We start from the raw sequence: 22123 nt of genomic DNA, 5'->3' as shown, positions 1-22123 counted from the left end.
AATAAACGAATCCATTCGAACGGAAAGGAGCTAAAGAAAGAAATCAGGCTGGTTCTCCATGGTTTTTGATAACTTTTAGAGCAAGAATAAAGGAACTAGCCCTTTCTATTTCTGATGGTTTGTGAAGGGAGTTCTTGGTGTCCTGATCTCTACAGTGTTTTCACAGTGTAGTGACACGGGACCAAAAGGCTGGTTCAGCATCTTCTGGTGATGGGGAGGGAGTGACTGGGAAGTAACGCTGTAACCAACTACATGGGAAAGGCTGATTTCATGGCAACTTGTCCTAGCTTAATTAAATTGCTATTAAAGAATGATCCATTTTATGTTGGAGACCTGTGCGGGGCCAGGCAGTTTCTGTCTCACCAGATGAAGGACGTGTTTCCGGAGTGAGGTCATGTCTTTTGTTCTGGAGTTTGCTGAAGACATTGCTGAGCCTTAGATGAAACTTGACCAAGGAGTGTGAGCATTTGTTGATGCCTCTTTCTGCTCGGCACCAGCCCATCTCCATCGCTGATTTCATAATTCTGTGCTCCAAAAATAAAACGCTGCAAATCTGTAAAGCTGTGGAGGGATGGGGAAGATTTGGCATCTGATGCAGGGAAGCTCTGCACGAGTGCCCTTGCTGCAGACGCAAGTGATCCAGCAGCGAGCGCTATCTGGATGTGTCCACTGAGCTCTCAGGTAAGGTAAAGGCAGAATATGGGACCATATTCTGTAGTGAGCTTGCTTGAGATTTTACCCTGATGCCTTGGATGCAGCAGATAAGCCTGCAGCAGAGGAGTTGCCCACACCCCTCCCCTTACCTCTTGAATGCTTGCAGAGAAATTGGACTGAAGATGCCTCCCCAGCTGTCTCAGTATGCCTGTTTAAAAAAAAAAATGCTGCAGTTGAGGTGCACACACAGCAGCTACGGAGATGAGCCAGGTTCATTTTCATAACCAGCTCTGTGAGAACAGCCCTTGAGGGACGTGATTATGTGGCACATGGCTAACAACCAGCACATCCCCAAAATATCTGAAAGGCAAGAAAGCTGCTCAGCAGGGAGTGAATTTCAAACTTGCACGCATTGCAGAGGCTGGAAGAAGAAATTTTAGCATAGTAAAGTTAGTGGAGTTTTGGCCAGTGATTTATTTAGGCCAGGATTTAGCCCTCGTTTATATAATTACAGGAGTTCACAAAGTGGGATCGCCCTGCTCCAGGGACAGGGGGTGATAGGTTTAGAAAAGCAAACATCCAAACGTGTGCAAATATCCTCGTGCAACTGGGAGGCAGTGGCTGCACCGCTGAGTGCACCTCCCTCGATCCCACAGCCCCTGGAGCATCCAAAGGAGCCAATTGCTGGGACAGCTGTAAAACTGGCAGCTGGGAGAGGAATGAGTCCTAAATGAAAAAATTCTCCATTCCCCACATAAAGCAATAGCTTCGCCTGTAAATGTGTCGAACCCTCAATAATAGATGATCAGGAGCCGTTAGCACCGCAGCAGATGTGCTCAGAGCCATTTGGATTTCTCTTCAAAGCAAACAAAGAGGAATGTGGTGTGCATGCGGGGATGGATTTCCCTGATTTACGATCGTGCAGCAGCGCTGCCTACGTGGGGGGAATACTTTATTCCGGGACGCCCTGGAGAGAGGGTCCTAAACCCGTTTGAAGTCAGTGGTGAACTTCTCTGCTGACTTCACTCAGGCTCTGGTCGATGGTTAAGTTCATTTAATCCTCGCTTGGATTGATCTATGGGAGCAGCTGCCCAGGCTGAGATTGTATTTACTGTTAGGGGTGTTAGACAGTCCAGCTAAAACTGTTCAGGGCTGGGAGGATATTTTGGCCCGCTCCCATAGCTGTGGTTAGAGGCTCTGCACAATGCCTGTGTGAAATGCAGCCCTTCAGGTGTTTCCCAGAGCCCTGCAGTCACTTTGAGCCAAATCCTCAGTAGCACGTGGCTTGGCATAGCCCATCTGGGGTGCATGTTGAGGGTGGAAAGGCTCCTCATCTTCAAGCCTTTTTTTTTTAGGGTCTCACCCCTTCTCAGGGAGAGAGCCTGCTGCATATAACTCACTATTTTGGCCACGCGTCTTCATCACGAAGCCTCTGCTGATGGCCGTGCTGGGTGAGAGTGGCGAGGGGGAGCATGTGGGAGACTTGCACGGAGCTCTGCCAAGCACAAACCTTGAGCACGGGGTTTATCCTTTTAAGAGCAGGGTGAGGATCCATCTGTGCTGCCGGCTCCTTGGGGCTTCAAGCATTTAAAATTTCACACAAAGCCTTCTGCAGGGTGGTGGTGGGCAATCCCTGTGCCCGTTTCCTTCTCACCAGTGCAGCTTCCTGGGCAGCTTTTGTGCACATAGCTGCACAATGGCTTCTGAGAGGACTTTTGGGGTGTCTGTGTCTCACCCTAGTCTCTGTTTTGGGAGTGGTTTCAGCAGGGTAATGCTGCTGCTGTAGAGACACTGCTGTGACTCAGTGCTGCGTGCCTGTCCTTAGATGTCTTCTCTCCCAGCTTCCCAGCTAGGTCAGACCCCAGATGCATTCGGTGCTGGTAAGGGGGATGAACATCGCATTGCGAACCTCTCAGCTTTCATCTGCCTTTTTATAATGAAAGACTGGATTCACAAGATCAAAACCTGAAGGTTATTTACCTGTAACTGGAATTTTTCTCCGAGCAGCCAGCAGCTCCCAGGTGGCTGTGCAGGGATGCCACTCAAGGAGGAAGCATTTGATTTCCAAGTAAAATTAGATTCCACATTCAATTCTCAGTAACACAAGCACAAGACTTCCAGTAAAGATGTTTTCTGTAGAAGAGGGTTTTAACCTCTCCCAGCAGATACAATCTAATTGCGCTGCAGCAGCTAACTATTGCCTTATCTTCAATATGTAAACACTTGCTCAGTAATTAAGTTACCATGGAAGTTGTACTGTATCGATGGCCAATTATAAGATAAACTGATAAAAAGGGGGCTGCGGCTGTGTTTTCTACAGAGCACACCAAACCTGATATGCCTATAATGGTCAGGTAAAGACTTGGGAATGTTGTGTTTCAATATATTCTCCCGATATTCATGCTTGCATAGCTTTTTCAGGGGAGGTGAGTGCTCTCTGGGAGATCAGCTTTTCCAGGAATGAATCTGTTAAAAATTGAAGTTTTTCTCTGGTGAATGTCCTTTGCACCACCTTACCTTGTACTCACCCAGAGATTGCCACATCCTGATGCCTTGTATCCCCACCTTTCATCCCATGGATGGCTCCGTGGAGGCACCTCCCATGTCTTGGTTCTGCTGCGTTCAGCCAGCACAAGGGGCAATAAGATCCCAACCGAGATACCTTCTGGGAGTATCAATGACTGTATTAATGTCTTTGTCACCTGAGAGCTACTCCGTGGGGCATGATAATATGTGATTAAAGAAGCCAGTTAGAAACAGTTTAGGAAGCTGGATTAGGTACCTGATCTCTTACTACGGTTCCTTTTATCTGACAGCCCAGTGAAAGAAAGGTGTCTGGATTACACTGGGAGACATTGGAATCAACAAGAGCGTCCTCTGAGTGCTGGGCTTAGTGGTGTCATGAACAATTTTAATCGTTTCTAAATGGTGGCAAACATCACAAGCTTAATGGATTTCAGCTTTATTACTGGGGCTTTGCTTAGAAGCAATTTGGATTTTCAGCTGTGAGCCAGCAGTGTAAGTGTACTCAGGGTGACATTAAAAGGGACTGGAAACCCAGGGACTGACCTGGCATTTAAATACCATGTGCCCATGCATGGGGACAGACCTCATCTTCTTTCCATCATGGTCAAGACCTCGATGCTCTGTTAAGCTCAGCCCCATGTTGTTTCCATAGGGGCAATGTGTTTGGCTCTATTTCACATGCTGATCTCCAGCAGATGGGTAGCTGAACAAGCAACTTTTTCCATTTCAAAGGCTTTGTTGCTCACGATGAAGCAAGATGACGATTTCTTTGTGCAGTGATCTCTAGAGTTTGTTTTCCATCCTTGGCTTCAACCTCAAACTTCTTGTAGGCATGATCTAAAATGGTCTCTGTCCTTTGTTTTGGGGGGAGTGGGTTAGCAGTGCTGGTTTTGGGTGACTTGGCTGGAGGGAAAGCAGTCACTGCCTCCAAATCCAGTTTCTCTGGGTGGCTTTTTTATATCGTGGGAGAAGAAGCCCTGCAAGATCTCAACGTTGAAGAGGGTTTTGTAAAACGCTTTTGACTTTGCTGGAAGAAATGGTAACGGGAGGCAACCTTGTATGTCAGGCACTTGTGGATCAAATCTGTGTAAAGCTGTCAGGGACAGAAGTCCCCAGTTCAAGACTGGTGGTCACTGAGGTCTCTTCAGCTGGTTGGTGCTCTTAGTCTGGCGTGAACAAGAAGAGGGGGAAAAGGGGAACATAGACATTTGTCAAGTTCTCCTCAGGAGTAGCATGTGGCATTGTTTCCCTTATCAGTAAGGGGAAATACACGTGTTCCTGCTCCCTGTGGGTTTTTGTGCCACCTAGAACCACCAACCTAAGGTTTCGGGTGCTTCCAGCGCAGAGTTGAACATTAATAATGATGTTTTCCCCTAGAAGGCCAAGGAGATGTCTGTAGCACTTTCTCAATCATCTACTGAATCCTAGCTTTGTGTGTGATGCAGCCATTCAAGTACTAATTGCCTTTGATTAAGTCAATCATTTGCAGAGTGAGTGGGTTAATTGGGTATTGTGGAAGCAATCGATCTAATCAGCTGCTTGCATCCATAGCTGAGGCGCTACAATGCAGCAGGACAATAATTGTTTTATGAGCTCCTGGAAGGCAGCAGAGGCAGGCTGGATGGCAACAGGAAACCTTTCTCTGCAAAATGGCCTTTAGGAAAGGTAATTTGCATGCTAAGTGTTCATTAGGAGAGGCCTGATTGATTAAGAGCTGGGAAATTCTCCCCTTTATAATGCGTGTGCATGAGAATATGGCTGGTGTAGTGGATGGTAGATCCTGGACTCATTTGCTTGTCTGAACGTGGAGTGGTAAAGGTGTGTTGTCCTGGGGCTGGGTTGAGGAGATGTTGTCTTGATGGTGGGATGAAGGAGATCACGGCCAGCACCACGAAATCCCACTCAGTATGACACAAGATGCGCCAGACACCCATCCCCACACGAGGTGCCTCCCAGGTGTCCTTCCAGGGGCAAAGAAACTATGTGGTCTGCAGGACCACTCAACACACATTCACTCCTTGCTGAGGCTCTCATTTCCAAAGCACTGAACTGTGCCTGAACGGGAGCAGCTCCTGGTGGCTCCTCATGTGGCCCATGCCAGCAGAGCCTGGGGGAAAGGAGAGGATCCCACCGCATCCCCCAGCCTCCGGGGTCCCGTCTGCCTCCTGCACATGTGGATGCTGACAGCTCCAGTACACCTCTATCTGCACTGCTGAACATGTAACCAGCAGGAAGTGTATTTATCTGGAGATGACTGCAGAATTATTTTCAGGGAAGTTATAAGCTGCTCAGCACAGCTGCAGACAGGGAAAAAAAGCTGCTGGTGCCGTGTGGTGGACCAGAGGAGCAGTTGAAGCCTTGGCTGCAAGCTCTCAGTTGGCTGACTGCCCTTGACAACACTTACAGGGGACTGCTTTCTGTGTGGGGAGGACAAATTTGTCTCCAAACAAAGAGCAGTGTTTTCACTCCACAAGAAAATTTGGCTTTTTTTAAAATATTTTTATTGGAATGCTTAAAAATTTCACATTGAAGTCAATGAACCACAGCAAAGAAATATTACAGCTTACAGCAATCGAATCAGACGATTTACAATGATGCAGCCAAACAGGAGGTGTGCGGTTCTTTTTGCAACACTATTTGAAGTCCAGTCCCTTGGGAAACCTTAGGATACACCACCTTCTAAATCCAGCTCCCTGATTATGGTTTATTTTTGAGGAAATATCCTTCAGACTCTTCGTGCTAAAAGGAGGTTGTGACATCAGTGTCAGTGGTGGTGAAGGATGGTAGGGATTCTCCACTCAGCTGCTCCAAGTAATTATGCAATTCCTTAACCTCGCAGAAAAAGCAGGCACATCAACTCCAGTGAGTACCCACCCACCATTCTGGTTTAATTAACATCTTACAGCAGGAGCGTAGCAGGCTACTCGGCTTCTGACATACAGAAGCGGTGATATGTACCTGGTAATTTTAGCAGCAAAGTGATGTAGTTGTGTTTGTATCTTCCTCTTCATCTGCAAAGCTCTGAATTGGGGTCAGAGCACCTTGTCTGACTGTCTTGAGAAAAGAAAACTGACTTCAGTAGGTGGAGGGGCCCTGCCCAATCTCTAGGAAAATGCAATTGTTCTTGGATTGCACACACGAGTAAATTTTTTCCTCTTTTTCAGCCTTCCATGCTTTGTCTTGCAGTGAGACCAAGAAAAAAACCAACACAGTAATGCACTTGTTCTTGGGCACAGTATTGGCTTTATCACTGTGCTTGGTTTGGATATAGAAGCATGTTTCTGGTTTTACCACTGACCTAGAAATGTCCTGGAAACAAAAAGTTCCGTTCCCAACTGAAATTGCAAAGTAGAGCACCAAAGAAACTGAAGAGCAGATGTGGTTCAAGTACAAGTTTATCGTGTTTTACATAGAATGAGGGAAAGCAAAATCCATGCGTGATTTTTTTTTTTTTTTCCAAGGCAGTGCATGTGATTGTCCTTCTCTTGGGATGAGTTTCTTTGTTTTCTGAGAACAAAGGCTGAAACTGAAAGAGTCATTTTGGGTACTTCCTATAATCCGCATGCTCAGACATGCCAAAAGCCCCATCAATAAGCACACACCATAACGGCGCTCAGAGCTGGGGAAGTAGCAATATCCCTCTTCTTAAAAATAGGGAACTTGGACAAATTGCTGGAGGAAGTCAGATGGAAAGATGGTATCTGTGTTAGACTGTCTTGAGAGCAAATCCTCTCCCGTGCTTCCTCTGTAGCCCCTTGGATGGTGAGAAACTGGGTTGGGCTGGAGCACCCTAAGGGCTGTGCCATTTCAGGTAACGTGCGTGCTGTTTGTTGGCCAACTTTGTCACAACCGTTTGGCGGCTTTTTTACAAGTGTCCCCATTTTGTGGCAGAGCTGACAGTTTGGTTTTTCGTTTTGGCAGGTGGTTGAAGTGAGAGAGTGTTATTTCTAAAGGGTGCTGGCCAGCAGGTCTCCGTCAGGTAGTTCTTTCTGCAGCCACGGCTGGGTGCTGGTGATCAAGCGCGGCGTCGACAGGCGGCCACGTCCTTTGGGAGAGGATACAAACGTGCCCTAGTGCTACGAATTGGCAAGTGTGGCAGGGCTGGGGGTTGTTTTGCTTCAGCACGAGCAGAACAACCTTCATGAAGGTCTAAATGTGACCAGGTACCTTTACTCTGGAAGCTGTTGGTAAGGTAGTGCAGAGGCGAGGAGGGACTCTGGTACCTCAGCTCTGAGATCTGCTCCCCTCTCCAGCCTCCTGCAGTTCTTTCTCCAGCTGTTTTTGCAATCTTTTAGATCGGGCTGCTGAGGACACGTCTTGCTGACATACTGTTTGCCTGGGGAAGCTGGATGAGTTCATGTTCAGTTCACGTCCAGTTTGTTGTGTTTTGCATTTAATCAGCGCTGACAGGGGTGCAGGCAGCACGTTTGGACAGAGCAGAGGAACAGCTCCCGAGGACACAGCCCTGGAGGAAGAAAGAAAGAAAAGAAGCAAGTAAAGGATTTAAGAAAATCTGTGCCAAAGTACAGCAAAATTAGCAGCTGGCTTTGTCCGAGCAGCCAGGAGCTCTTTTGCAGAGGCAATGGTTCTGGAAAGATCTGGCATATGAACTATGGAAAGGGATTGCATTTGCTATTATGTTGGGGTTTTTTGTTTGATTATTGTTATTTTTTTTAATTAATTTATTTTTTTCTCCCTTGGAGTGGAATTCAGATAACTGTGTTTTGCCACAAAGGGCTGGAAAAAGGGAAATCAAAATGATGCAAATGTCCATACACATGAGGGCATGAAAACCTAGCCTTCCAGCCTGGCCTTGGCACTGGCTCACAGTATTGTCCTCGGCAGCTCACCAAACCTCTGTGTGCTTCCACCTCTTTGTATAAAACCATTAGGATGCCTGTGTGCTGGGGCAAGTGTTGTGTGGGCTTTACAAATTTCCAGTTATTTGAATTTGAGATCCTCTTTGGGGAAATGCGGAGAGTTTTTTATTCCCTGCTCCTGAAGTGTTAAGAGAAATTACACAAAAAAAAAAAAATAATAATTGTGGAGGAGAGCAAGTTTAACAGGGAATGCCTGCAGCACCCTTCCACCCTGTGCCATTCAGATGTTTGTAACAAAACCCTCCAGAGGAGTGAGGGAATGCAACCTGCAGCCAAAACGTGAGGAGTTGCTCCGAGGTTGTGCTGCTGAGGGCTGAGCTCTGTGCCCAGCGCACTCTGCTGAGCTGGGCAAACCCAGGCGGGTGTTTCTGAACTACAAGACTGTGTTTCCTCCTGCATCACCTTGTATTTTGCATTTGTCACCATCTTCCACGTGCTGTCTTCCCTCTCTCTTCTTTGGCACCAGGGTCCTTTCCTCCAGACCCAGCTCTCCAGCCCCTGACGAGCTGGCAGTGTTTCCCCCGTGTCAGCCGCAGCAAGGCTCTGAAACCATCCCCGCTGCTTAGCCACTTGCCATTCCGGAGGGCAGCCACCAGCCATCAGAGCCCTAGCAGCATCTCTGCCTCGTGTGAAGCAAATCTCACGTTTTTACGACTTATCAGCTGGGCAGAACCTGCAGCCTGTCTGACTCCTGTCAGCCCCGTGTTGTGAGGGCTGGGATCCCTGTCCAGCTCTGTCTCGTTCAGGCGCTATCGGGCACGTAGCGGTTTTGCTGATACAACCCTGGCAGGTAGTGGCCTTCCCTGCAAAGCTGGGAATTAATTTGTGCTGCAGCGGTGATGAGAGCAGCTCAGGCTGTGCCTCGTGTGGATGCTGCTGCCCTGGGCTCTTCTGGTGGCTTTCTTGGCCGGCTTCCCCTTGCTTAGGTGTTGGGTCTTAGCTGTCAGTGGGCGCTTCTTTCTAACACTGCGAGTGCCCTCCGAGGGATTGGGCATGGCTTTTTGGTAGAAAAGTCCCAGCTGGAGTTGGGACGGGATCGAATTGTTAGACTGAATCCGCCAGCCTTTGGGGAGGATACACCCCAAGCCTGAAGGACAGACGGCTGGAGCACAGTAAGAGCTTTGCCCCTGTAATTCTCCTGATGTCTCTGGTGTCGGTGCTTTGGTTCCTGGGCTGGTGTACGTGTGCTGCTGTGAGTGGGTCTCGGTGCTGTGCCCATGCGGAGCATTTGTCCTGTGCTGGAGGGACGGGAGGGCAGCAGTGTGATACCACGTTTTAAAAGAAAGTCCTGTTGCAACACATGACCCAAATAAAATACAGAGACAAAGGAGAGGCCGCAGACAGCTGTAAGTATTTCCACCCCTTACATCTGCAGCACGTTATCAGCCCACTGGCAGTCCTGCACGCCAGCAGCTGATGTGAGCTCGGATTTATGACGCTGTAGTTAGCATTCAGCATTACTGATGGCACGGGCTTTGCCATTGCACTTATTTACACCAGATGTTGACAGCTTTGCCTCACAGTCAGCAAAGGTCTCTCTGAGGAGCTGGAAAAGGTATTTGGCTTGGGATTTCATCAGTCCAGACAGAATAAACTGGTATCTTGACTTAGCAGCAAAGGCACGTTTAGCTAGATGGGCAATTTCTCTTCAGTTAGCATCTTTAGCCCTTGTCTGTGTTACTCTTTTCTTTCTGTCATTTCTGATTGTTAAATGTACTTGTGTGTGTGTGGACTTTTTTTTTCTCTAGGTTTCTTATGGCATGGAACCATTTTATATCATTTGTACCTGTAGAGTGAGTGTTGAGGAGTTGGCTGAGTGGTTTTTGTGCATCTCTTCATCTGTGTGTTAAATAAATCCTACATGACACTGGGTGACATGAACAACTGTCTGAAAAGCAGGTTGAATAAGGATTTTCTCTACACCACCATTCATAGCACTCAGATGAAGGACAGGCTGCTTAATGATTCCATAGCCACTTCCACTTACTAAAACAAAGAATAGTTGCAAGTTGTTATAAAATGTGCAGTTTTTAACTTTAAAATCCTAACTTCTGAGAGCCAAAACTGGAAACCTGAAAGGATTGAAATTAAGAGAAAGGGGAACACTTTTTTCAGTGGGACTTTTAAATAATTATATCTTAAATTTATATCATAAAGCTTTTATTGGACAGTTCTTGGGGGTTCCTGTTTTTTATCAGTGCAGGAGGCCCCGTCTTGCCTGCCTTCCTCTTGCTCCAGAAGTGCTATTTCTGTAAGCTGGGAGAGGAGGTACCAGGAGCTGTGGCGGGGTTGTCCCTTGGGAACAAGGGCTCAAGTCTTTGCCCATACCACAGCGTGTGAAGCATGGTGCAAATCCCCCTTTACCTGGCACGTCGCTGTATCAGAGCGTGGGGATCTCTGACGTACAGGAGGTTGGGAAAGAGCATCAGAGTGAGAAAGGCAAATCCGAAGGAAAAACCTGTTTCTTCTGTCTTGTGCGATCCAGCCACACATTTGATCTACTTGGTTTTGATGTCAAAGTTCTTCTCCTATTCTTTATCCTATCTCTTTTTTCAGCGATATGTTTTATTCCTGGTTCTCAGCAATTGCTTTCTGCTGCAGGGTACCGAGAAGGATTTCTGTGGAAGAGAGGACGTGACAACGGGCAATTCCTAAGCCGAAAATTTGTGTTATCGGAGAGGGAAGGTGCACTGAAGTACTTCAACAAAAATGACGTGAGTTTCTGGGGCTGCTCTTTGTTGATGGGGGAGCACAACAGTAAGAGCATCTGTGAACAAATAATTTCCAGGCCACTGTTTAATTTATAGGGTTACAGAGTTTTCATAGCATTGTTGGTCACTGATCAGCACAGGACAAGGGCACCAGCTTGCCAGCCTCATTGTAGGGTATGCTCTTGGTCCACCACCACAGTCACGGTGGGACACCCTAACTGACCATTTTACATCCTCCTGCTGTGTTTTAAAGTCTGTAAGATTTTCCTTAAACCACTAATGAAGGAGTTTTTCTCAGCTCTGGCTGTGTATGATCCAGCTGAGATGGATTTCCTGTCTGTGGCTAGCTAGTGGCAAAGGTAACGCCACCTCACAGGGGTCACTGGGGGCTGAAACCTCCTTTAAGTGACATGGCAAGCAATCCTGAGGGAAAGTCCTCGGGTTTTTCTCTTGCAGTGTCAAGCGGTAGAAGCATTTGTCTTTTCCCCCAGGGCAGATTTCATTTATTGTAAGTGAGATACAGAGCTATTACCATGAAAATTGGATGGGTGATGAACGGACAGACACTCTACTACTCTGTACCACATAATGGAGGGAGCTGAGGTGTTTTCCTCTGATCTCTTAGTCTCCCCTGAAACCTTCAATGTGTCTTGATCACCTTCAGAGAGGGTAATGCTTCCATCACAGCTGTGCATCAAGCTCCAGTAAAACACCGACAGCCATCCAGAGCCATCAGCAAGCCTCTAAAAATATCTGGTGCAAGTGCTGCGTTGTGATGGGGACATTGTTGGCCATTCGTGCAGAGGGGGGGACCATCCAGCCATGCTTCTCCATGCCCAGTGGCTAGCTTAGATAGCACTGTCTTCTTTTTCAGCTTTGCGTGGGGTGGTGCAATTATGCATCCTGACAGGAGATGGCCAGTCATAAGTGAGGGAGAAGTGAAAGTCCCAAATCCGGCCCCGATTCAGTTGCTATTAACTGCTATGGTGGCTTAAGGCTTTTTTTTTTCAATTCACTGGTGACCATATAGCCATGGTGGGAACGGCACTGCCACGGCGCATCCTCTCTGCTGGGATTTCCCCCCTGTGGTCACCCACAGCAGGCTGGCTTCCACGGCAAGTCCCCAAGTTCCCGAAGCAGTGCTGGCAACTCCTCCCATGCAGGGACTTCCCTGTGGCACTGGGAGGGGGACCATGGCTCCACTGCATGGCCTTCTGTCCCCTGGCTGTGTCTCAGGCTGTGTCAGCCACCTCTCTCTGCCCCCATCCTTGTCCTGGGGTGCAGAAATGAGCAGCAAAATGCCACCAAGGAGTTTTCTTCAGCTTCTTGAGGTTTCAAGTCCTGTCACACCGTGATGGTTCAGGCAGTGGGAGCATTGGGTTGAAATTAGTCACCACCCACAAAGCTGTTCATCTCCTTCTGAAAAATCCTTCTGGTTTTGTCCCCATTGCAGCAGAATAAAGCAATACCAGCTTGGCCAACTGCCAGCTAGCTTCCAGGGAGATGGAGCCTCTCTCATCCGTGTGTCCCAGTGCTGCTGTCTGGAGACACTCACGTCTTCATGCATGGGTTGCGTCACATCCCATGGAGTGGGAATTGGCTCTGGGGGGTTTCTCCTTTAGCTAATTGCAGCTGTAACTCAAGAGACTTAGCACGGCCTAAAGCTGGTGTTACAAAGAGCATAATCTTTATTTCTCAGAATGTTTCATTTCTTTATTGTATTCATTTAGTTCTAAAAGGGTGGTACACTTCTAGCGCTGGTTTGTAAGAAGACACTGCTGCAGAATACAGGTGACCTGCCACAGGGGGTGAGGATGGGGTTGGTGCTTGGGACTGGCCTGATCTAGAGTCATTGCTGGGCTAATCCATCCCAGAGGTGGTTGTGAAATACATATTTGATCCTCTGGAAAGAAAATACCCAGTTTAGAGGTCAAATGGAGGTGCAGAGTCAGAAGCCAGTGGCTCATGTGGAAGGATGGGACCAGTGGGGATGTGAGCATGGTGACCCTGGCAGTCAGGTCTGATGTTTGCAAGGGGGACAATCCTCCATCCCTCTTGGGCAAGGATGAACTGGCTGGGGGTGCTTGAGATGCAGAAAGCATTCTGGCCTGTTATTTAGCAGTCTGTGCTTTTTTTTTTTTTTTGTCTGGCTGAGTGGTTTTCTTTCTTCTTTAATAGTACTCATCCAGGTGTAAATGGTGGTCATTTATCATCATGTAACGAGGCTGGAGGAAATCTATGAGTCAGGAGACAATGGAATTAGAAGTAGGGAGAAGAGGCATGAAGTTACTTGTCTTTCATAGCACAACATCCTATCTTGAGACCTGACCTCTGTATTTTGCTTCTGGGCTGAAATCTTTCTCCCCTTGAACTTTAAGGAATTTCACAGAACAGCAGAGCATTTTCCCATGCTGGCAGAAAGCACTCGTCGCTGCCTGAGCAAAGCCTCAGATGTATTATCGCCAGGCAGTTTTGTGTGCTGGGCGTCGTGTTGTAGCTAATGGCCTCAATCAGGAGTTTGTTTCTGACACAGTGAACTGCTTTCTGGTTTAAAAGCCAATTTTCAGGTGTTTGCTCACTCAGCTGTGTTTTTCAGGCAAAAGAACCCAAAGCAATTATGAAGATTGAACATTTAAATGCAACTTTCCAGCCTGCAAAAATCGGGAACCCACACGGACTGCAGATCACTTACTTGAAGGACAATAGCACAAGGAACATCTTTGTTTATCACGAAGATGGCAAGGTGAGAGCATGGAGGAATGGGGACTTGTTCGAGGTCCTGAGGGATTGGTGCTGTGGAGAGCCAGCCTGGGTCACACCCGCCTCTAACCCAGCTGGGAGTTGCTGGGGGATGTGGGAAGGATTTGGGGCTTTCTAAAATGGAAATCTGTGGAGAAGAGGGCTCAGGGGCCTGGGGCATTTCTTTGCACAAGGAGGACAGTGGGACACAGAGGTCAGGGCAGTGAGAGGAGGGTCACAGTCCTCCTGGAGGGTGTTGGAGGGGACTTGTCCATGGGGCCACCAAGAAGAACCTGAGAGTCACCACACTGCACCATTGGAGTCAGCAGTGCAGGCTGGGGTTTTGTCCCCACGCACTGGTGTACATTCAGAGAGCAGAACCAGGTGAGTTTGCTGTGATGCCATCTGGCAGGCATATCTTCATCTCTTTCCTCCACCAAATATTTGGGGTTCCCCAAAAAATAGCAGCCCTGGGGTGGCCAATAAACCCAAACCTAGAGCTGTCATGTTCATGTGGTGTTTACAACCCTGTTCTGGTGGCAATCCCATGTGGACCAGCACAGCAGGTCCCCCAGGACTTGTGGAATTGTGTGGATGCACAGCCCGTTCTCCGTTCACCCAGGTGGGGGGAGCCAGCCGGCCTTGCTAGCAATAAGCAGTCCGTGCTCACAGCAGAGCCACTTGTCTCCAGACCACAGTCCAGCTGTGTCACCAAAATACAAGGTGCTCCTGATTTGAGGACAAGCACAAGAAATAAAAGGAAGGAGCTCCTTCCTGTGAAAGCTGAATCCCACCATTGTGCCCCTGTCTGTGGTGCTGGCAGTCTGCTCAGTAGAGCTGGGATTTTGCTGTTAATTATCTTGGATTGAAAAAGACGATTTTTCAGCCGAGGCCCCTCTTCGAAGGAGCATTTTGTGACGTTGAGGCCACTGCTGGAGCCAGGACTGCCTGGTCTGAATTTCTGCTCCCACGGGTTGAACGCGGTTGCTCCTGCCTCCGTTGGGGTGTGTGGGCAGGAAGCTCACTGGTGCCATCTGATAACGCCTAAGCTGAATTTCTCTCAACTTCCTTGAAATTTCGTTGCCCTTTTGGCTGGTTGAGGAGTGCAAGAAGGTCAAACACTCTGTGGTAATAACCTCAAAAACTCACTGGAGTGAGGCACCCAAGAGGATCAAGGCCGGAGGGCCAGCCTGTGTCACCCTGCTGCTGCCCCAAAGCTCCGGGGGCTGGGGCAGCTCCATGCAGCTGGGGGCTTCCTTAGCACCTACCCACCACCACATGGACCAAGCCAGCTGAGGTGAGCCTGAGGCACCTGCTAGAGATGGACAGCGGCTGTGCTGGAAATGAAATGAAGAGCAGCACACCCTGCATGTGAGCGGGAGGAGCAGAGGAGCTCGCTTTTTCACTTTAGGCCACAACAACAGCTGAAGCTTTAGGCCAGAGCAGCACAGCTGAAGGCTGTGTGCATCACACCCCATGTCTGTTAAACTAAAAATGATCCAGGGGTTCTACTTGGCACCATTTTCCAGTGCAAACAAGGCCTTAGCAGAGCTCTGCCTGTTTTGCCAGGAGAAGGGTTAGTTTGTTAAAGGCCACTAGACCTTTTGATGGCCTGAGCTGGAGCCAGGGAGGTGCAGGAGAGGAGAGCAGCAGGGTTTGAATTATAGGTCTCATACACTGTACCATCAGGACCTGCTCTGATGGTTGAAGGCAGGCAGGCTGGCAGGGCTCCAGGCACGCCGTGGCTCGTAGAAAAGCTGCAGATGCTGATTTCCCACCGCACTGATCTCCTGGCTGGGGCTGAAGCTCCCTCTGCAGGACTTTTGGAAGCCAACACAGGAGCAGCTCAAAGCTGCTGTGTGCTGCTGCCGTCCCTGACGTTATCGTCATCCTTAGCATCCTTAGAGGTGGGCTGGATCTCCAGGAAAGGCCACCCTTCGGAGTAAAAACCATTATCTTTGAATCTTTTCTGGACAAATTAGCTGAGTGCTCTTCCTCAATGCCAAAGAGCCGCACCAGGAGCCTTCAGGACAGGCAGAGGTGGCATGGGGGATCACTCAGCAACAGCAGGAGTTTGTTGCTTGAGCTCCAGGGATTGATGAGCAGGAGGAATGATGAGAAGAATTTGTATTTTTATCCAGTCTGAGATTGCATTGGCAGTGCAGGTAGCTCAGGTTTGGGACAGAGGCTGGAGGCACCATCAGGCATGTGAAGTTGGGTCTGTGGTGGCACTGCCAGCAAATCAGGAAGAAGCTGAGAGCCTGCAAGAGCCATCTGCAAAGGTACTGCCAGGAGTTCATTTTCTCTGCTTGCTCGGAGACATAAATCAGTTAAAGGAATCTCTACTAACGAGCTCATGAGACAACATTTTCCTGTCCAAAACCACCAAGCAGTTTAAAGTTGTTCTTGCAGATCAGATATATCCTCACCAAATCTGTGGTGGTGTTCATGATTATAAATGCATAAAACCTTTAGCAAGGGAGCCTCCTGGCTTTGCAGACAGGTACAGTTTTGTGTAAAGAAAGGTGCTGAGGCAATGGGTAATTCATTCTCTAAGAAATGATCGGTTGTCTGCAGTCCATGAGAGTTTCGTCCTCTGCTTTTCTGCAGGGAGAAACCCTGCCTCACATCCCAGTCAAGGAGGCGACCCTCAGGCAGGACATCCAGTAGCCTTCCAGCTGGTGATTGTACAAAATATCACCACGTTAACATTACAGCTTATTTTTCATTACCTCTAGCCTGTTATGGTCATCGTTAACTTGAGGAGCCAGTTCCTCCTGCTGATCCTCTTTGTGCTGCTATCTGGGGTCTGCTTAGCTGCTTAAGGTAGAAAAGCAAGTGATAAGTAAGTAGAACCTCAGACAAGCAGGTCAGAGTTTTCCAAAACGTTGTTTGCATATGTCCTGTTATGTTTTTTCCCCTTTCAACTTGAAATAGATAACAAGCCAAAGCAGAACATCAGAACTTTTAGAGGATGTCTATTTGCTACATTAGGTCATTTTTAAGATACCTCAAGTTCCCTAAAACTGAGAAATTGCAAATAAGGGCCTTTTTTTTGCCCTCAGTCATTTTTAAGTACGTAAAAATTAGATCTTACTGAAGGCAGACTTCTTGGTTACGGTATTTCCTACACTACAGCAACCTCACCTGGAAGGTTGGTTATCTTAGGATCACGTCTGGCTCACAGAACACTTCATGCATGTTAATAACAACCCGTGCATCCGTCTCCTGCGTAACCACAGCTATTTTGGAGGGGAAATGAATGGAAGGAGGTTTTTTCCCTGGAAAGGAAGAAGTGCCACAGCATCTGAGAATTGGACTGAAACTTCAGTATCATTGTGCTTTTTCACAGAGGACTCAAGGATATGGCTGGTGGTCTGCAGTACAAGGATAGAGATATTTGGTCACTCTTTTAGCAAAATACAGAACTATATTGCTATGGCCTCTGAATCTGGGGAGGATTCAGGCATTAAAAGCTTCCTCACACGCTCTTCATGCAGAAGGATGAGACTGGTGATGGGGAACAGGCTGCCGTGGTGTCAGGCTGGCTTTGGACCTGCAAGCAAAAGGGGTTGAACAGGGGTAAAAAAAACAACAAAACAAAAACAAAAACAAAAACCAAAACATGTTCCCAGGATCAGGCTTGCTGCTGGGCTCAACATATCCATGGTGGGCTTCACCGGCTCTTTGTGCGCCAGGAGGAGGGGTTGGGGCCAGCAAGCACCCCCTGCATGTCCTGCTGCTCCTCGTCCTGGAGCTCCCCGCTGCTTTGGGCTCCACTAATGCTAAGCGATGGCTCCTGAGTCACCTGAAATCTCATTTCAAGCCGCCAGCTGGGTTTTCCTCTGCTGACCTTCCCCCTCCCACAAGCGCTACTTAAGCAGACGGGGAGCTGGGATGAGAAGTGCTACCGGTTTTCTGAGCCCTGCAAGCATCGTTTACAGAAAAATGATGCTCGGGTAGTGGCTATGGCATGTGAAGGGTCATACCCATTGTTGGAGGTTGTTTGTTCAGAGGTGATGGCTCGTAATCCTCATCCTGTGTACAACCTGGGCACCTCACCATGCTCTCCGTGGGGCAGAGGTTTTTTTTTGTTTTGTTTTGTTTTTGAGGGCTGCCACTAAACTGCACTCTTGTCACTTGGGACAAAGTGCTGGGAGAGTTGAAATGAAGCAGGATCACATCATTTCATTATGTGCACACTGCATGACTCGCTGTTCTTTTTCTTTCTTGTTATTAGGAAATCGTGGATTGGTTCAATGCCATCCGGGCAGCACGTTTTCATTACTTACAAGTGGCGTTCCCTGGAGCCAGCGACGCTGATGTGAGTTTTCCTGCGTGTTTTTTTTTTCTTACTCATTTTTATCATCGTGTTAAAAAAGAGGAAAGCTTGGGAGTGCTCCGTCCTTCAATGTGTGCTGGGCAATTACCATTATTTTGGTGTAAGGGGCTTCAGACCATTTTCAGACAAAAAGTTCTACAGGGAAAATCATAAAAACCAAAAGGAGAGAGCCTTACTGGTCTGCTGTGGTACAGGTGGCTGGCACATCTGCATAGAATCGCCAACAAAACCCAACAAATAAACCCATCTCCTTCTCCAGAAGCTTTAATAGAGTTACTGCTTTGTCCAGTGGTCAGTGAGAAGGTTTGGGTGCCCATGAGATCTGCTGACAGAGGGCTTGGCTGGGCTCAGCTGGGGCTTTCCCTTGTCCAGGGACCTCCATAGCTGCCCAGTTCCCCCCCACCCCCATAGCTGATGCCACGCTCTTTTTTTCTCTCCTGTTTGGGTTGTTCCAGCTGGTGCCAAAGCTTTCTAGAAACTACCTGAAAGAAGGATACATGGAGAAAACGGGGCCAAAGGTAGGGTATAAATGTTTCTGCAATACCCCCAACACCAAGGCTTTCTCTGTACTGGGTGGAGAAAGGTCTGCTGGTGGGACGGTCACCCTCACTGGAGAGGTGAAGCTGAAACGCTGTAATCACGTTAATGAGCATTTCACCCCTGTACTTTGGGTTTGGAAGCAAAGGTTAAAAAATCTGAAATTATCACAGACCAGCCCACCCCATTTCCCTGATTGCTGGCCATTTCTACAAGCCCACCAGGTGCAGATGGTCCCAGAAACTGCCTTTCCCAAATTGCCCTGGCCTGCCTGGGTCCTTGAAGCTGCCCAAAGCAACCCCAAAGCCCTGGGTGGTGCCCAGTGAGAAAGGTGCTGCTTATTTTGGTGTGTAATCCGGCACTTCTTGACTCTCCAGCAAACAGAAGGATTCAAGAAGCGGTGGTTCACCATGGATGACCGAAGGCTGATGTATTTCAAAGATCCCCTGGTAAGACAAAGGAGCCTGGGCTGTCTGCAGGGCATCATCTGCAGTAAAGCCCAGGCTGACCCTCACCAGAATGCTTGAGCAACCCTCACCAAGTGCAGATTTTTCTACATCTGGATTATGCATTCCTTGGGGTGGGGCTGAGGGGGACAGGTCCTGAGTCCTGGGTGCTCCATGGGATCACCGGTGTTTTTGGTGCTTGGCTGCTGCACTTTGCACTTCTGGCCACGTGCACAGCAAGCCCATGAGATGGCTCTTCTGTATCCTGCCTCACTGCTCCACTGTCCTCTAGGATGCCTTTGCAAGAGGGGAGGTGTTCATTGGGAGCAAGGAAAACAGCTACAAAGTCCTGGAAGGGCTCCCGCCATCCACGCAGGGAAATCACTGGCAGCACGGCATCACCATCGTCACCCCGGACAGGAAATTCCTCTTTGCCTGTGAGACAGAGGACGACCAGCTGGAGTGGATCACCACCTTCCAGAAGGTTATAAGCAGGCCGATGCTGCCTCAGGAATACGCAGGTGTGTGCTCACGAGGTCTGCAGAACAGCCTCCTCCCATTTATTTCCCATTTGTTAGAGGAAGGGATGGATGGAGAAGGGTCAGGGATGTGATGCCTGTGGCTGCTCCCTTGCGTGCGGTGTGAGCAGCCTCTGTGAGGCTCACCTCTGGAGGAGGAGGGTGGTGTCCTCCTGCTTCCCTCCTCCTCACCCTGTGATGGTGTCCGCAGTACTGTAAGCACAATCGGTTGCCCAGTTATGAGGATAATCAGACCCAAAGAGCATCAGCAGCACGAGGTCTGCTCGCAGAGCTGGGCTTGTCGTGCTCCTGATGCTCCTGGCTTTAACTTCGTTTTCTGTGTTGTTTTTTTGTTTGTTTCAGTGGAAGCCCATTTCAAGCATAAACCTTAGATGGGACTGGCTGGTCAGACCTGAGGAATGAGCTTCTGTTTACAACACAACATGGTTTTATTTGAAATGTTAAAAATAATTATTAATAATAATAACAGTAATAATAATAATAATAATACTTCCCTTTCCCTTCATCATTCACTTGATCATGTTGGAAGCCAAGAAGGGCAGCAGCGAAATGCGACAGATGCTGATCCAACCTGAAATTTGTTTCCATGGCTCCCCCTTGCACCTCGTGTCCACGTGCAGCTGATTTGGGTGCCTCCTGCAGTAGGTACCTGCCTCGAGGACCGTGCTGGCTGGAAGGGGTGCCCCACCATGGGGTGACAAGGAGTTTTGGTGGCACATCTCATGGGTACGGGGCTTTTTCTGGACAATTTGGTCCGTGGCCAGTGCAAAAACCCAAAATGGTTCCCTGTGGCGAGTGGTGACTGTTTTGGGGGACAAGAGGATGTGCTCCATCCCTCCTGCCCACTCAAATGCCCTCTCTGAGGTGCTGCTGGGTGGTGGGGTTGGTGGTAAGCTGCTTTTCTTCCCCTGTGGCTCAGTGCCGCTTCAGTTCTGCAGGAGATGCAGCCCCAGGGCCGAGCCACCTGCTCTGGTGGCAGAGCTCAGCCAAGGCCCAGGCTCACCAGAGGGCTTCGGCTGGGTCAGCCTTGGCCCCACTGCTGCTGGGGGCATCCACCTGCTCCTCCTGCTGCCCCGGCTCCCTGACAGCCGTTTCCTAGAGGAGACCGTGAGTCCCTGAGATGCTGACATCCTAACGGGATGTGAAGCATGACCCTAATGAAGGAGAGAAAACATTGTCTTTAAATGTAGGAAGCTGCAGCCATTGCCTGGCAGGGGAGTTTGGAGGTGACCAAACCGTGTGAGAAGGCAACGGCGTGTGTCCTGCTCGCCCACATCCTCCGGATCCTTAAAACACGAAGAAGTGCCAGAGCTCAGAGCAGCTTAAATCAACTCCTGGTAGTAAGTTTGTCCCCGCGTTCCTCCCCACGGACAGTACTTCCCATGCAGTGCCCCAGCTGCTTCCACCCTGCCATCCCAGTTTGTGCCAAGGTGAAGCTCCTCCTGCTTCCCCAGAAGGGACAGGGGAGCGCCGCCCTTCCCAGCTGAGCCCACCCGTCCTCTGGAAGCCACCACCGCTGTCACCGTGGCCGCTTCCTCGGTGCCCGTGCGGGCAGAGGCCCCGGCAGGGAGGCAGCGGGGGCTGTGCCTGGACATGGTCTGGGCTGGAGGCACCGCGGGGACCTTGGGCATGCGCCTCCTGGGCAGCTTGGGTGGAAATGGAGCCCAAGTTTGGCTTGCGTGGTCTCATGGCGTGTAAATGTTGCTAGATGACTGATCCTCCCGCTGCCGTAGAGGTAAACTATAAATAAATCAGGTGTGGGTGGGCGTCACGCCTCCTAAGTGGTGGCGATGCTGTCTCTGGGCTAGTTTCCAACAGAGGCTTCTCACCCCCTGGCTGGGCTGTCGCTGTCTTTTTGGGGCCGGGTTGGTTGGGGTTGAGCTTCAGGCTGGGTTGTGCCCAGCCCGGGTGCAGGCGCCTCCCTTCAGCCCTGCTGGCTGCTGACACGGTGCTTCTGCAAACTGGTTGTTGCACTTTTTTCCCCCAATTCATCCCTTAATTATTTTTTTTTTGGTTAATTTTTTTCTGAAGATAAAAAAGCTGCTTGAAGTGACATTTCAGCAATGTTTTGAGCACTGTAACTGCTGCGGGTGGGGGGTGACGCGTTCGTGGCGATTGGGCTGGGACCTGCACACAACGTGCTGAATTTTTACCTGAAAAAAATGTTTTTCTGCATCCATTGAGTAACAGACCGAGACACTGATCTGTCCGACGCGTTCCTTACGTTGGTGTTTGTAACCGAACCCATCTCATGGGCTGTGTACGTTTGTTATGTCACTGGTAAGACAACTGTGGTACTAAATGTCATTCGCACCAATAAATTATGATGTCAGATGGGTGGCAGTGTCGTGCTGGCTCTGCGGGAGAGGTAAGATGGGGGCTTCAAACCAAACCCTGAGCCTCCAACCACAACGAGGCGAGGTGTGAAAGGTGCTGGTAGAGCGCTGGGCACCCACAGCACCACGCAGCCCGCTGGGGCTGCCCAAGGGGGTGGGCTGGGGTGGGCGGGTTTGTGAAATAACTGTGTTATATAACACACATATAACACAGCGTCCGTGTGCGTACCGAGCTGTACTGTATAGTGAGCCATGATACATTTTTATTTGATGTATGCATACACACAGAAAATGTATTTTACTGAGCCTACCCAGGCACACAGATATAAACCCCATTTCATGTTATAGGATGCTGTGTGCAAAACAGATTTTTTGTGTGTATGTATATATATTATAGTTTGTAAGAACATATG

At 49.0% G+C, this 22123-nt stretch overlaps 1 protein-coding gene across 2 annotated transcripts in view; it reads left to right on the top strand.

Annotated features, from left to right (window-relative positions):
• ADAP1 (ArfGAP with dual PH domains 1) overlaps window positions 1-21712 on the top strand; it is a 65575-nt gene extending 43863 nt beyond the window's left edge. For both annotated transcript variants that reach the window (XM_072023792.1, XM_027468894.3), the window contains exons 5-11: window positions 10662-10774; window positions 13368-13514; window positions 17751-17834; window positions 18308-18370; window positions 18767-18838; window positions 19128-19356; window positions 19717-21712. In XM_072023792.1, coding sequence (XP_071879893.1) covers window positions 10662-10774; window positions 13368-13514; window positions 17751-17834; window positions 18308-18370; window positions 18767-18838; window positions 19128-19356; window positions 19717-19745 — 737 coding nt within the window. In that variant the 3' untranslated portion in view covers window positions 19746-21712. The remainder of the gene's footprint in view (window positions 1-10661; window positions 10775-13367; window positions 13515-17750; window positions 17835-18307; window positions 18371-18766; window positions 18839-19127; window positions 19357-19716) is intronic.
• Window positions 21713-22123: the final 411 nt, after the last annotated feature.

The sequence above is a fragment of the Anas platyrhynchos genome, chromosome 15, assembly GCF_047663525.1.
Source record: "Anas platyrhynchos isolate ZD024472 breed Pekin duck chromosome 15, IASCAAS_PekinDuck_T2T, whole genome shotgun sequence".
Classification (NCBI taxonomy): Eukaryota; Metazoa; Chordata; class Aves; order Anseriformes; family Anatidae; genus Anas; species Anas platyrhynchos.
The sequence above is the reverse complement of the archived record's forward strand: the minus strand, read 5'-3'. Positions and strand labels throughout refer to the sequence as shown.